The sequence below is a fragment of the Haliotis rufescens genome, unplaced genomic scaffold, assembly GCF_023055435.1.
Source record: "Haliotis rufescens isolate VD_foot unplaced genomic scaffold, xgHalRufe1.0.p SCAF_19, whole genome shotgun sequence".
Taxonomy (NCBI): domain Eukaryota; kingdom Metazoa; phylum Mollusca; class Gastropoda; order Lepetellida; family Haliotidae; genus Haliotis; species Haliotis rufescens.
Window position 1 is genome coordinate 22130472 of NW_025963879.1, and position 12866 is coordinate 22143337.

The following is a 12866-nucleotide window of genomic DNA, read 5'->3' on the forward strand; positions in this document are numbered from 1 at the left end:
TTACCATAAACATTGACATTGAGTACACAAGGGACCACAGAGTGATTTTGCTATTTCTATTATTTTGTTATAAGCGTGTCTGTTATCTCCAACAATTTTATTTGATAAAATATACAGCAAATGACAAGGGCCCTGTTCCACAAAGCGATCGTAGCGCTAAGACAATCATACATAGACTTACGACTGTCGTAGCGCTACGATACCTTTGTGGAATGGGTCCCCGGACCATAAAAACAGTTCGTTATGTCTATCAGCATGTTATAAGCGTGTTCATTATAAACGTACGACCATGACACTAGGGAAAAGGATGTCCCATCAATTGATTTTCTGGACAAATTTTACCAAATTTGACATAAAACATTTTTCATTACTTTCAACGTCCTGTAAGATTTTCTTCAATATGACAATGTTACCAAAGGGACATAAGATGTCATCAGCTTTTGTCTCGACTGTTGACATTCTCTCCCCCTACCCCCAGACGTGTTCACATCTCCCAGCAGACCCTCGACAGTCTTGGGGGACAGTATGAGGTGGAGCCTGGCAACGCCGATACTCGGAGTCGCTTCATCGCCGATAACAACATGAAGACCTTCCTTGTCGTGCCTTTCGAGAGGAGGGTGAGTGAGACGTTCATTTATGACCTTTTATTTGCTAATTGGATATCCTTTCATCCTTTACCATCCTTTATCATCCTTTATCATCCAGGGTACTGTATCTCCATTCCGTTTTGAAACAGGTCCAGCAACATCGTGGGGGACACCGGAAATGGGCTTCACACATTGTACCCATGTGGGGAATATAACCAGGGTCTTCAGCGTGATGAGCGAACGCTTTAACCACTGGGCTACCCCACTGCCCTCTTGCCAAAGACCCAGGTTTGATGCCACAAATTGGTACAATGTGTGAAGCCCATTTCTGGAGTCCCCCTCTAGGATATGGCTAGAATATTGCTAAAACAGCAGAACAACCATATTGGCACTCAATTGTTTGAATGAGGCTCAAAATGGAGCTATGGTAATCCAAAGCAAAGGGGTTCTGGGTATTGGGTCTTAATAGAATGGAGAAAAAATAACCTGTATTATTGAGGATGGTCTATTTTTTAACCTTACTAAGTTGTTCTAGTTCTTGTGTGTAATTCATAGGAATCATGTACCAAGCTAATATCATATTCAGCTCATGAAAGTGGTGCCCCGTGCCATTTAGACAGATTTTATTCATATTTTATTTTTAGTTTCCAGATTAAGAAAAAACATCCTGGACAAATTCAAAATTGTTAATCAAACAGTTGTCTGAGAATGTTGCCATGTAAGCAGTGTTAAGCAGGTTGTAAACAGTGTCAAGCAGTGTAAAACAAGTTATAAGCAGTTGTAAGCAGTGTTAAGCAGATTGTATGCAGTGTTAAGCAAATTATTAGCAGGTTGTACACAGTGTGAAACAAGTTATAAGCAGTTGTAAGCAGTGTTAAGCAGATTGTATACAGTGTTTAGCAAATTATTAGCAGGTTGTACACAGTGTGAAACAAGTTATAAGCAGTTGTAAGCAGTGTTAAACAGATTGTATACAGTGTTTAGCAAATTATTAGCAGGTTGTACACAGTGTGAAACAAGTTATAAGCAGTTGTAAGCAGTGTTAAACAGATTGTATACAGTGTTTAGCAAATTATTAGCAGGTTGTACACAGTGTGAAACAAGTTATAAGCAGTTGTAAGCAGTGTTAAACAGATTGTAAGCAGTGTTGAGCAGATTGTAAGCAGTGTTGAGCAGATTGTAAGCAGTGTTGAGCAGGTTGTAAGCAGTGTTGAGCAGGTTGTATGCAGTGTTGAGCAGATTGTAAGCAGTGTTGAGCAGGTTGTATGCAGTGTTAAGCAGGTTGTATGCAGTGTTGAGCAGATTGTAAGCAGTGTTGAGCAGATTGTAAGCAGTGTTGAGCAGGTTGTAAGCAGTGTTGAGCAGATTGTAAGCAGTGTTGAGCAGGTTGTAAGCAGTGTTGAGCAGATTGTAAGCAGTGTTGAGCAGGTTGTAAGCAGTGTTGAGCAGATTGTAGGGCAGTGTTGAGCAGATTGTAAGCAGTGTTGAGCAGATTGTAAGCAGTGTTGAGCAGATTGTAAGCAGTGTTAAGCAGGTTGTAAGCAGTGTTGAGCAGATTGTAAGCAGTGTTAAGCAGGTTGTATGCAGTGTTGAGCAGGTTGTAAGCAGTGTTGAGCAGATTGTAAGCAGTGTTAAGCAGGTTGTATGCAGTGTTAAGCAGGTTGTATGCAGTGTTAAGCAGGTTGTATGCAGTGTTAAGCAGGTTGTAAGCAGTGTTGAGCAGATTGTAAGCAGTGTTTAGCAGGTTGTATGCAGTGTTAAGCAGGTTGTATGCAGTGTTAAGCAGGTTGTATGCAGTGTTGAGGAGGTTGTAAGCAGTGTTGAGCAGATTGTATGCAGTGTTAAACATGTCTTGATGATCATGCAGTAAGACAAAGTAATTGTGTGGGGAAATGTTCGTTTGGCCTTATTGCATTTCAGATTTACTTGTTTTCCAACTTTTCAGCAGATCCTCAAACTCTTTTTGATAAGATATCACCTAATGGATTCTATATATTTTGTCTCATACTCATTAAAACTGTGGGAATAAATGTTTATTATCCCCCTCACAACAAAGTTTGTAGGGGATATAGAAACGGGCTCCGTCCATCCGTACATTCGTCCGTCACGTTTCGTTTCCGGAGCATAACTCAGAAACCATTCAATATTTTTTCATGAAACTTTGCAGGTCTGTCAAGTACATGCTGAACTGGTGCCTTTTGCTACTTAGAAATTTTAGAAATTTTTATTTTTATGTTTCCATGGCAACAAGATGGACTTAGGTTCCAAACTCTTTTTTTTTTTACAATTTCCATGACAAATTCCACCTCCGTTAAAAAAGGTTAGGGTTTGTTAAGATTTAATTTTGTCATAAATTCTGCAACAGGGGCGGGGGATATAGCCACATTAGTGGCAAACTCTTGTTAATATTTTAATTTCTCATATGTGTCTGAATTACTATAACATTTAAAAAAATCTCAACACATTTTAGTACAAGTTATTTTTGTTACCTCTTCCAGGTATAATTCTTGTATGACACAGGCAGACCTTGTGTGTTAAAAACAGTTTTGGCATCTGAAACATTTTGTTGTCTTTGAACTATGGTGACTATCATTGACAGGCAGATGAGGAATTATGGGACAGAGAGAGTTTGGAGGATACCGTAAGACGGACAACTAACTCTTATCACTGCTTTTCTATATTGAACTGTAGCACACAGCACCATGTCACAGAAGCAGTTGTTCATATACACTTCAGTCGAATAGAGATAAAGTTTCACGTATGGTAAAAGATCACATCTGAATGATCACAGTTTTCACTTTCTGATAAGAACTCTTTGCTTTATGCATTGCTGCAAACTAGTGGATGAACATCTATCCAGAGAGTGGAAGGTCGGTGGTTTGATCCTGTCGCATCATACAAAAAGACTTTAAAAGATGGTACTTGTTGTTGCCCTGCCTGGCGCTTAGCATTAAGGGCTAAAACAATGACTGGTCAATTCGGAGTCAGAATACAGTGTCTGAGTGGGGTATTCATGTTAAATGCGGCATTGTATCGCAGCGCAATAGCACCATAAAACCAGCATAAGTTCGGACTAGTACAAGCAGCCACACACACAAGTCCATGCACATTGCTACATGACGTTTAACCCCATTTCACTTCACCTTCATTGCTGTGAGTGAGTGAGTTTGGTTTTACGCCACTTTTAGCAATATTCCAGCAATATCATGGCGGGGGACTCAAATGGGCTTCACACATTGTACCCATATCGGGAATCAAACCCGGGTCTTCGGCGTAACGAGCAAACGCTTTAACCACTAGGCTACCAGACCGCCCCTCATTGCTGTGAAATTAGTCTTATTGATGTCTTGGTGTGCTATCTTTAGCATTACACAAGGTGTATCTGATCTCGATTAATGTCAGGATTTACGATGACTTCCCATTACATTCTCATATCTAACTGTAAATAAATCAGTTATCCTGTATGCAAGTCACATGATTAATTCCTTATCTATCTCAGGACAAGATCAACCTGTTGAACAAAGTTTTCCTCATCGATATAAATGTGTGTTCATTAGTATGAAAAAAACTAAAATTATTCTAAAAATTATTACAAGCTGGTAAAACAATTTTCGATGAAAACACATTATTCATAACTGAATTAACAAATTCAACAATAATAAGATTTGGCATCTTGAATGGTTATGCAACATGATTTTTTCATTTTCCAGCCAAGGAGACAGAAGCTGGCGAGGACAAGATTTGAACACACGATGCGAGCCTCATTAAAAGTCACCAAGTACTTAGAGACCTGGGGTATAGACAAACCCTTCGCCAACCTCCAGTCTACGTCCATGGTGTCTCGAGTCCTCAGTCTCACAGTAAGTTCTACACCTACATCTTCCAATGAATGGATGAACAGCTGAGAGAAAAAATATATACCCATGTTTTATGTTGGTTATATATGAAGCAATCAAGAAAGGGTTATTTGATGGTGAAGTGTGCAGTGTTTCGGCGACTGTTTGCAGCCTAGTAATTTTTTGTGTGTTCAAATTCGAATTTTCAAGTATATACTATCTTTTGCCTTGCATTTAGGCTATGTACATGGAAATGTATCGATGAAGATCTAACAGCAAAAGTTTAAAACTCTATTATTACTTTTTGCACCTTTGTAATATTAAAAAGCTAGAAATTTTATTTCATTTAGAAGCATTAGATAACTATCTATTGTTCAATATTTGAGATGATAATTTATTTGTTATTTAATTCAAATTACAGTTAAACCCATTATCTCAAACCTAACAGGACCATGGAGTAATTTAGAGATATCAGGATATTCGAGATAATGAGGCATGATAGAGATATGGTGAGGGGGTTGGGAGAGAGGATAGGGTCGAAATATCGGTACATTCGAGATAACGGTTTTCGAGATAACAAGGTTTGAGTGTAATGGGTTTTACTATTTCTTTTGATTATCGCACTGGTATTTTAGATTTAATGAACAAGCTCTATTTTTACTTTTCAAATGTTTTTTTGTGTGTTTTTTTAATAAATTGGAACATTATTTTGGGACTGGTCATTTATTACAGGGAGGGGTGTGGGATTCATGACCAGCCTAACCCCCAATAATAAATGACCATTCCCTAAACATCAAAGACCTGTTTCACTTTGGGCTTTCCTCCTATGATAAGCAGACACACCATCATATACCTGTTAAAAGCAGCACTATGGCAATCTCACTCATTTTCATGTTGAATATGTTTTACTGATAAACATTTGCCTTATTTCCAACAGAGTCTGGCCTTAGTGGATACAAATTTCATCATTAATTCAAGCGGACTGGATCAAAGGTGTGTCCTGGACAAGAAAATGTTATCATGTGGCATTGAATTCCCATAATTCAATAAAAAAAAAATACTATTATTAATTATTAATGAAATAACTACCCATAAAAAAATATTCTCATTAATAATGAGTGTTTCATAATCATTTTGAAGATAACATTTCTTAAAGTGTAAAAATAAATTTTTAAAATTTAATCTTGTGTACTGAGACATAAATTATCGTCAACTGTGGGATACATTTCATTTCTTGAAAACACATCAAGGGAGATAACTCTTGTATACAAGACAAAGTCAAAGAATTTTGTTTTAGTTCTTTTGTCCCAATATACTCTCAGCTGTGGGAGGCATGCATTTCATCTCTTGAAAACACATCAAGGGACATAACTCTGATCCTGTTCTGTTTGCAGCAGTCTGTTGTCAGGAGACATGTATCTACAACAGGAAGTGAAGGTGGAGCTGGGTAAACGCCTTGACCAACTCGGGGGTGGGAGGTCAGTGCCCAGTAGTACATCATACGTTAACCATTCTGACTGAGACAGAGTGTGTGTGTGTGTGTGTGGTAAATGTTTAACTGGTTCAACGGATGGTTTGTTCAGCAAGCCTAGCACTTTTAGCCAACAGAAATTGGCCAAAAGATATGGAACAAATCTACCATTTCTGATTATAGGTGCATGTGTCGCATCCTTAATAGGTCTTCAGCAACCCATGCTTGCTGTAAAAGTTGACTATGCTTGCCGTAAAAGGCGACTAACGGGATCGGGTGGTCAGGCTCGCTGACTTGGTTGATGCATGTCATCGATCCCAATTGCGTGGATCGATGCTCATGATCTTAATCACTGGGTTGTCTGGTCCAGACTTGATTATTTACAGACTGCCGTCATATAGCTAGAATATTGTTGAGTGCGGCGTTTAACAACAAACAAACTACCTTAATTACAAATATAAATAAACATGGACACATGACCATACCTTGAATGTTTGATGCGAGTGATAAAATTATGACAACTTTTCTGCTGATGTTAATTCTGACTATGTAGTCTGCTATTTGTTTTCATTCCTATAAATAAGAATTATTAACCTAGGTATGCTGTGTTTAGTGTCATCCAATTGCAGCCAACAAGATATCAGCCTCTTTCAGTCATGTTGTAGTGAAGTGAGCTCAGGCAACATTATTCTATGTGGGTTTGGGTGAGTTGGCGAGTGATTAAAATATTCCTTGTATGACCACCAGGTGTCTTCCGAACAACACCGATGTGAACAGGGTGATCCTGACGTTCAAGCAGCAGCAACAGGAACACAGTTACATGCACCAGGCTGACCTGATGTTCAAGTACCAGGTGGCCTGCTGTGCCCTAATCTTCCTCTCTGTCATCATCATCCAAGCCATCATGCTGCCCAGGTACGTCCCCGACGTCCCTTCCCTGACTACCACATCCCCACCTACCACATCCCCGACTACCACATCCCCACCTACCACATCCCCGACTACCATATCCCTACCTACCACATCCCCGACTACCACATCCCCACCTACCACATCCCCACCTACCACATCCCCGACTACCACATCCCCACCTACCACATCCCCACCTACCACATCCCCGACTACCACATCCCCACCTACCACAACCCCACCTACCACATCCCCGACTACCACATCCCCGACTACCACATCCCCGACGTCCACATCCCCACCTACCACATCCCTGACTACCACATCCCCACCTATCACATCCCCGACTACCACATCCCCGACTACCACATCCCCGACTACCACATCCCCGACTACCACATCCCCGACTACCACATCCCCGACTACCACATCCTCGACTACCACATCCCCGACTACCACATCCCCACCTACCACATCCCCGACTACCATATCCCTACCTACCACATCCCCGACTACCACATCCCCACCTACCATATACCCACCTACCACATCCCCACCTACCATATACCCACCTACCACATCCTCGACTACCACATCCTCGACTACCACATCCCCGACTACCACATCCCCCACCTACCACATCCCCACCTACCACATCCCCACCTACCACATACCCACCTACCACATCCCCCACGTACCACATCCCCACCTACCACATCCCCGACTACCATATCCCTACCTACCACATCCCAACCTACCACATCCCCACCTTCCACATCCCCACCTACCACATCCCCCACGTACCACATCCCCCACGTACCACATCCCCGACTACCACATCCCCACCTACCATATACCCACCTACCACATCCCCACATACCACATCCCCACCTACCACATCCCCACATACCACATCCCCACCTACCACATCCCCGACTACCACATCCCCCACGTACCACATCCCCGACTACCACATCCCCACCTACCATATACCCACCTACCACATCCCCACATACCACATCCCCACCTACCATATACCCACCTACCACATCCCCCACCTACCACATCCCCGACTACCACATCCCCCACGTACCACATCCCCGACTACCACATCCCCACCTACCATATACCCACCTACCACATCCCCCACCTACCACATCCCCGACTACCACATCCCCCACGTACCACATCCCCGACTACCACATCCCCACCTACCATATACCCACCTACCACATCCCCCACCTACCACATCCCCGACAACCACATCCCCGACAACCACATCCCCGACTACCACATCCCTACCTACCACATCCCCGACTACCACATCCCCGACTACCACATCCCTACCTACCACATCCCCACCTACCACATCCCCGACTACCACATCCCCGACTACCACATCCCCGACTACCACATCCCCGACTACCATATCCCTACCTTCCACATCCCCCACCTACCACATCCCCACCTTCCACATCCCTACCTTCCACATCCCCCACCTACCACATCCCTACCTTCCACATCCCCACCTACCACATCCCCACATACCACATCCCCGACTACCATATCCCTACCTTCCACATCCCCCACCTACCACATCCCCACCTTCCACATCCCTACCTTCCACATCCCCCACCTACCACATCCCCACCTTCCACATCCCCACATACCACATCCCCACCTACCACATCCCCCACCTACCATATACCCACCTACCACATCCCTACCTTCCACATCCCCCACCTACCACATCCCCACCTTCCACATCCCCACATACCACATCCCCACCTACCACATCCCCCACCTTCCACATCCCCCACATACCACATCCCCACCTACCACATCCCCACATACCACATCCCCACCTACCACATCCCCACCTACCACATCCCCCACCTACCACATCCCCACCTTCCACATCCCCACATACCACATCCCCACATACCACATCCCCACATACCACATCCCCCACATACCACATCCCCACCTTCCACATCCCCACATACCACATCCCCCACCTACCACATCCCCCACATACCACATCCCCCACCTACCACATCCCCACCTTCCACATCCCCACATACCACATCCCCACATACCACATCCCCACATACCACATCCCCCACATACCACATCCCCCACCTACCACATCCCCACCTTCCACATCCCCCACATACCACATCCCCCACCTACCACATCCCCACCTACCACATCCCCGACTACCACATCCCCGACTACCACATCCCCCACCTACCACATCCCCACTACCACATCCCCCACCTTCCACATCCCCCATCTGTTCTTTAATATCAGAGCGCCTCCATGGTCTAGTGGTAGAGTGTCCATCCGGGGAGAGTGGAAGGAAAGGCGTTCGAACCCCAGCCACTTCGTACCAAAAGACGTTAAAAGATAGTACTTATTGTTACCCTGCCTGGCACTCAGCATTAAGTGGCTAAAACAAGGACATAGTCAGTAAACTATGTCTGCGTGGGGTATTCATGTTAAACTGTGGCATGGGCCAGTGCTATAAAACCAGCATTAGTCCAGACTAGTACAAGCGGACAGTTTTCCTATATGAGCTACAGGAAAGACTGTCTTTGTGGGCTGTAAGATTTTGACATCTCCGACTGGCTTCAAATTGTAAAATAATTGTAAAAACTACATGCCAATCTGTTTCTTAATCACTTACCTCGAGTATTTATTTTTCGTCCAAAGTTAACTTTGAATAAGGATTCCACATTGAAAAAAATACCTTGTTTTGGAAAACAAGACGGCGGCTCCCCAAAACAACCACTGTTTTTTTGTTTTTGATCTGGAATCCTTGCAGATCCCAATATATTCCAAAGTAAACATATCCATTTATGCAAGTCTGCTCTCTTTTTTTCAGAGATATTCCGCTACTGGTAGTTGGAATCTTGGGGGTCGTGACCTTTGGGCTTATATCTGTGATACAATTTGCCGAAGTCTGCATTGTGAGTGTTCCGAATTTCACCTATCCCCATTTATCAAGTGTATTATATCTCCATTCTATTATTATGTATAAGATAGCTACGCAATAAATCGCAAGGAACAATGAAGAGCATAGTGTGGTTTATTTCACAATAAAACATTGTTCTATCATGATGTCATTTCTCGACATTCGAACATATGCTAGTATCTTTGATGATGTCGTAAATCGGACAACGTTATATTTGAGAGGGAAGTGTCTAGTGAGTTGTTCCCCATAGATGTTGCTGGAGTGAGTGAGTGAGTGAGTATGGTTTTATGCCGCTTTTAGCAATATTCCAGCAATATCACGGCAGGGGACACCAGAAATGGGCTTCACACATTGTACCCATGTCGGGAATCGAACCCGGGTCTTTGGCGTGACGCGCGAACGCTTTAACCACTAGGCCACCCGACCGCCCCCAGATGTTGCTGGAAAAAGCAGATAAATGCTATGGCTGAATGATCGCATCCAAATGTGGGCGAGATGGGAGGCGTGGTATTGGTATTGGGAGAAAAGGTACAGATAATTGGTGTGAAAATTGTGAGAATATCCAGGAAATACCAGACTTACCCCCATTTTCAAAAATGGACTTGTCCGACATTGCCGAAGTCAGATTGTATTCAGGGAGTCATCATTATTTAAATGGGGGTAAATATTTTTAAAGCTTGTAGATTTTATTGACATCCTTAATGAGCTTGCACATAATGTTGATATATAATGGGTCAGGGTTTATTTAAGAAGTAAACCACTCGTGGTCTTTGTTTATGGTACAATAAAACACTGCAAGAAGAATAAACCACTCGAGGCTGTGCCCCTCATGGTTTATTCCCCTGCAGTGTTTTATTGTACGATAAACAACGCCCACTCGTCATTTATGTCTTAAATAAACCCTGACCCATTAACACCACATTTTAAAAAAATAGCTGCCAATCAAATTAGGATTGATGTCACTTGTCTGGTTCTCAAATAAAACGTGGAATGTTTATTTTAATTTTCATGGTACAAAAATCAGATATGATTGTCTGGACACTTTGCTCACTCATACCAAGAATTTACATTGGCTGATTAGAAAGGTCTTCAGCAACCCATGCTTGCCGAAAAAGGGGACGATGCTTGTCGTAAGAGGCGACTAACGGGATTGGGTGGTCAGGCTCACTGACTTGGTTGATGCATGTCATCATATCCCAATCACTTGGACTCATGATGTCAATCACTGTATTGTCTGGTCCAGACTCGATTATTTACAGACTGCCATCATATAGCTGGAATATTGCTGAGTGAGGCATTAAACAAACAAACAAACAAACCTGAGGGGTCCTCAGAGATTCTGGGGCGGTCGGGAAGCCTAGTGGTTTAAGCGTTCGCTCGTCACGCCGAAGACCCGGGTTCGATTCCCGACATGGGTACAATGTGTGAAGCCCATTTCTGGTGTCCCCTGCCGTGATATTGCTGGAATATTGCTAAAAGCGGCGTAAAACCATACTCACTCACTCACTCAAAGCTTCATGCACAGAGGTATCAAACCGGAATAAACAATCTGATTTTTATGAGATTGATATATTACTGTCCAGCTAGTAAACCTCTATTTGACATCGATCCCATGCTAGACCATCGATAGTTTTTAGAGGTGAAATGCCAAAATATTGACAATAGTAAGCATACTGTTACCATGGTTACCATCAGTTTCTATCCAAAATACTCCTTGTGATGAGTCGTGTCCATTCTGAAAACACTCCTAACAGACATTGTCTTGTCTTTGAAAATCCTATACTGGTAAATGTGGAGTCTCTAATATCAGTATTGTTTTTTTTCTGTTTGAACAGTCTTTTGGCAACAAGTTGGTCAGTGTGTTGGTCAAGTTCAGCCGATGCATCACCTATAGCACCTGTCTCCGTTTGGTCATTTCTGTCTGCTGTACCAGCCTCATCCTCTTTGCCTCCAGTATCAGTCTGGTGAGTACCTCGAGATCTCCCCCAGCACCTGTCTGGACATCTTCCTGAGGCAAGGGAATTAACTGGCTATAAAAGTCCACATAAGTCACCACTCGCCCCTTTCCGTAACCTGCATGAAGACTCGTCCCCCTATCGATGAATGTTGTGTGCGAAAATACGACAAACCAATCAGAATGCGCGTATGAGTTCAAGTTCTTCGTCAAAGAATCCCTCAGAAATATTTTTGATTTTACATATGTCTTGCATCTAAAAATATACCAAAGACACAGTTAAATGTGTTCAATCATACTGTATAATTCCGCACATCCCGATGTGCTTTAAACTGTATCTGAAATATATATAATATATGGGGAAAATGTGTGAACCATTACGCTAAGACGGAACCCGGTCACAAAAATAGCCAGGAGAGCCCGGGCACGAGTCGCTATTCGGCTTGTCACGGAATAACATGAGTTGATCACGAATGTAAAAGTCCAGTTTCCACCCTTGACTAACGAGTCTATGCATAGTCATGCATGCAGATTTAGGTCGATTTCAGGATTTGTAAAGCATGTGTACCGTCAACTTAGCGTCAATATATATTTTCCAAATCTTTTCATGTTTTTAATCAAGATGCTCACTTGATTTGATGCACTTCGCAAAGTAAGACCCATTTTATTATAAGAAAATAGATCTTTATCGATCAGATGGTCTTTATCAGATCACCATTTTATTCTAAGAAAATGCAAGTGATATGAGAAGTAGAATCTAATTAATCAATAGGAAGGACATAGAAGGGACATAACTCGTAATAGCCATTGGTTGTGATACGATAGTGCCAAGAAATTCCAGCCTAGTTCGGCAATAGTGGAAACTGGACTTTTACAGTCAGTCCTGAAGATGGTGTCTGGGTTGGGTATGAGAGATGGAATCTGATTACCGTATTCGACGTAATAAGCGCCCCGCTCTAATAAGCGCCCACGGCGATATTTGCTGATATATTGGCTAGTGAACAAGCCCAATTTGCATCCCTTCCGATTGATCAATGTACAAAGGACTTATTTATTCGCGTATAATACGCACTCGTGTGTTATATACACCCTTAATTATGGGCAATTAAATTCTGGAAAAATATATCTGTCG

The 12866-nt window shown here is 42.8% G+C and overlaps 1 protein-coding gene across 3 annotated transcripts in view; it reads left to right on the forward strand.

Annotated features, from left to right (window-relative positions):
* Window positions 1-12866, forward strand: part of LOC124135295 (adenylate cyclase type 2-like) — a 115472-nt gene that overhangs the window by 91442 nt on the left and 11164 nt on the right. The window contains exons 11-18 of one of the 3 annotated variants that reach the window (XM_048398994.1): window positions 479-617; window positions 3187-3228; window positions 4298-4447; window positions 5361-5416; window positions 5818-5901; window positions 6642-6809; window positions 9691-9775; window positions 11616-11744. In XM_048398994.1, coding sequence (XP_048254951.1) covers window positions 479-617; window positions 3187-3228; window positions 4298-4447; window positions 5361-5416; window positions 5818-5901; window positions 6642-6809; window positions 9691-9775; window positions 11616-11744 — 853 coding nt within the window. The remainder of the gene's footprint in view (window positions 1-478; window positions 618-3186; window positions 3229-4297; window positions 4448-5360; window positions 5417-5817; window positions 5902-6641; window positions 6810-9690; window positions 9776-11615; window positions 11745-12866) is intronic. The other 2 variants (XM_048398995.1, XM_048398996.1) reach the window with 2 other exon arrangements.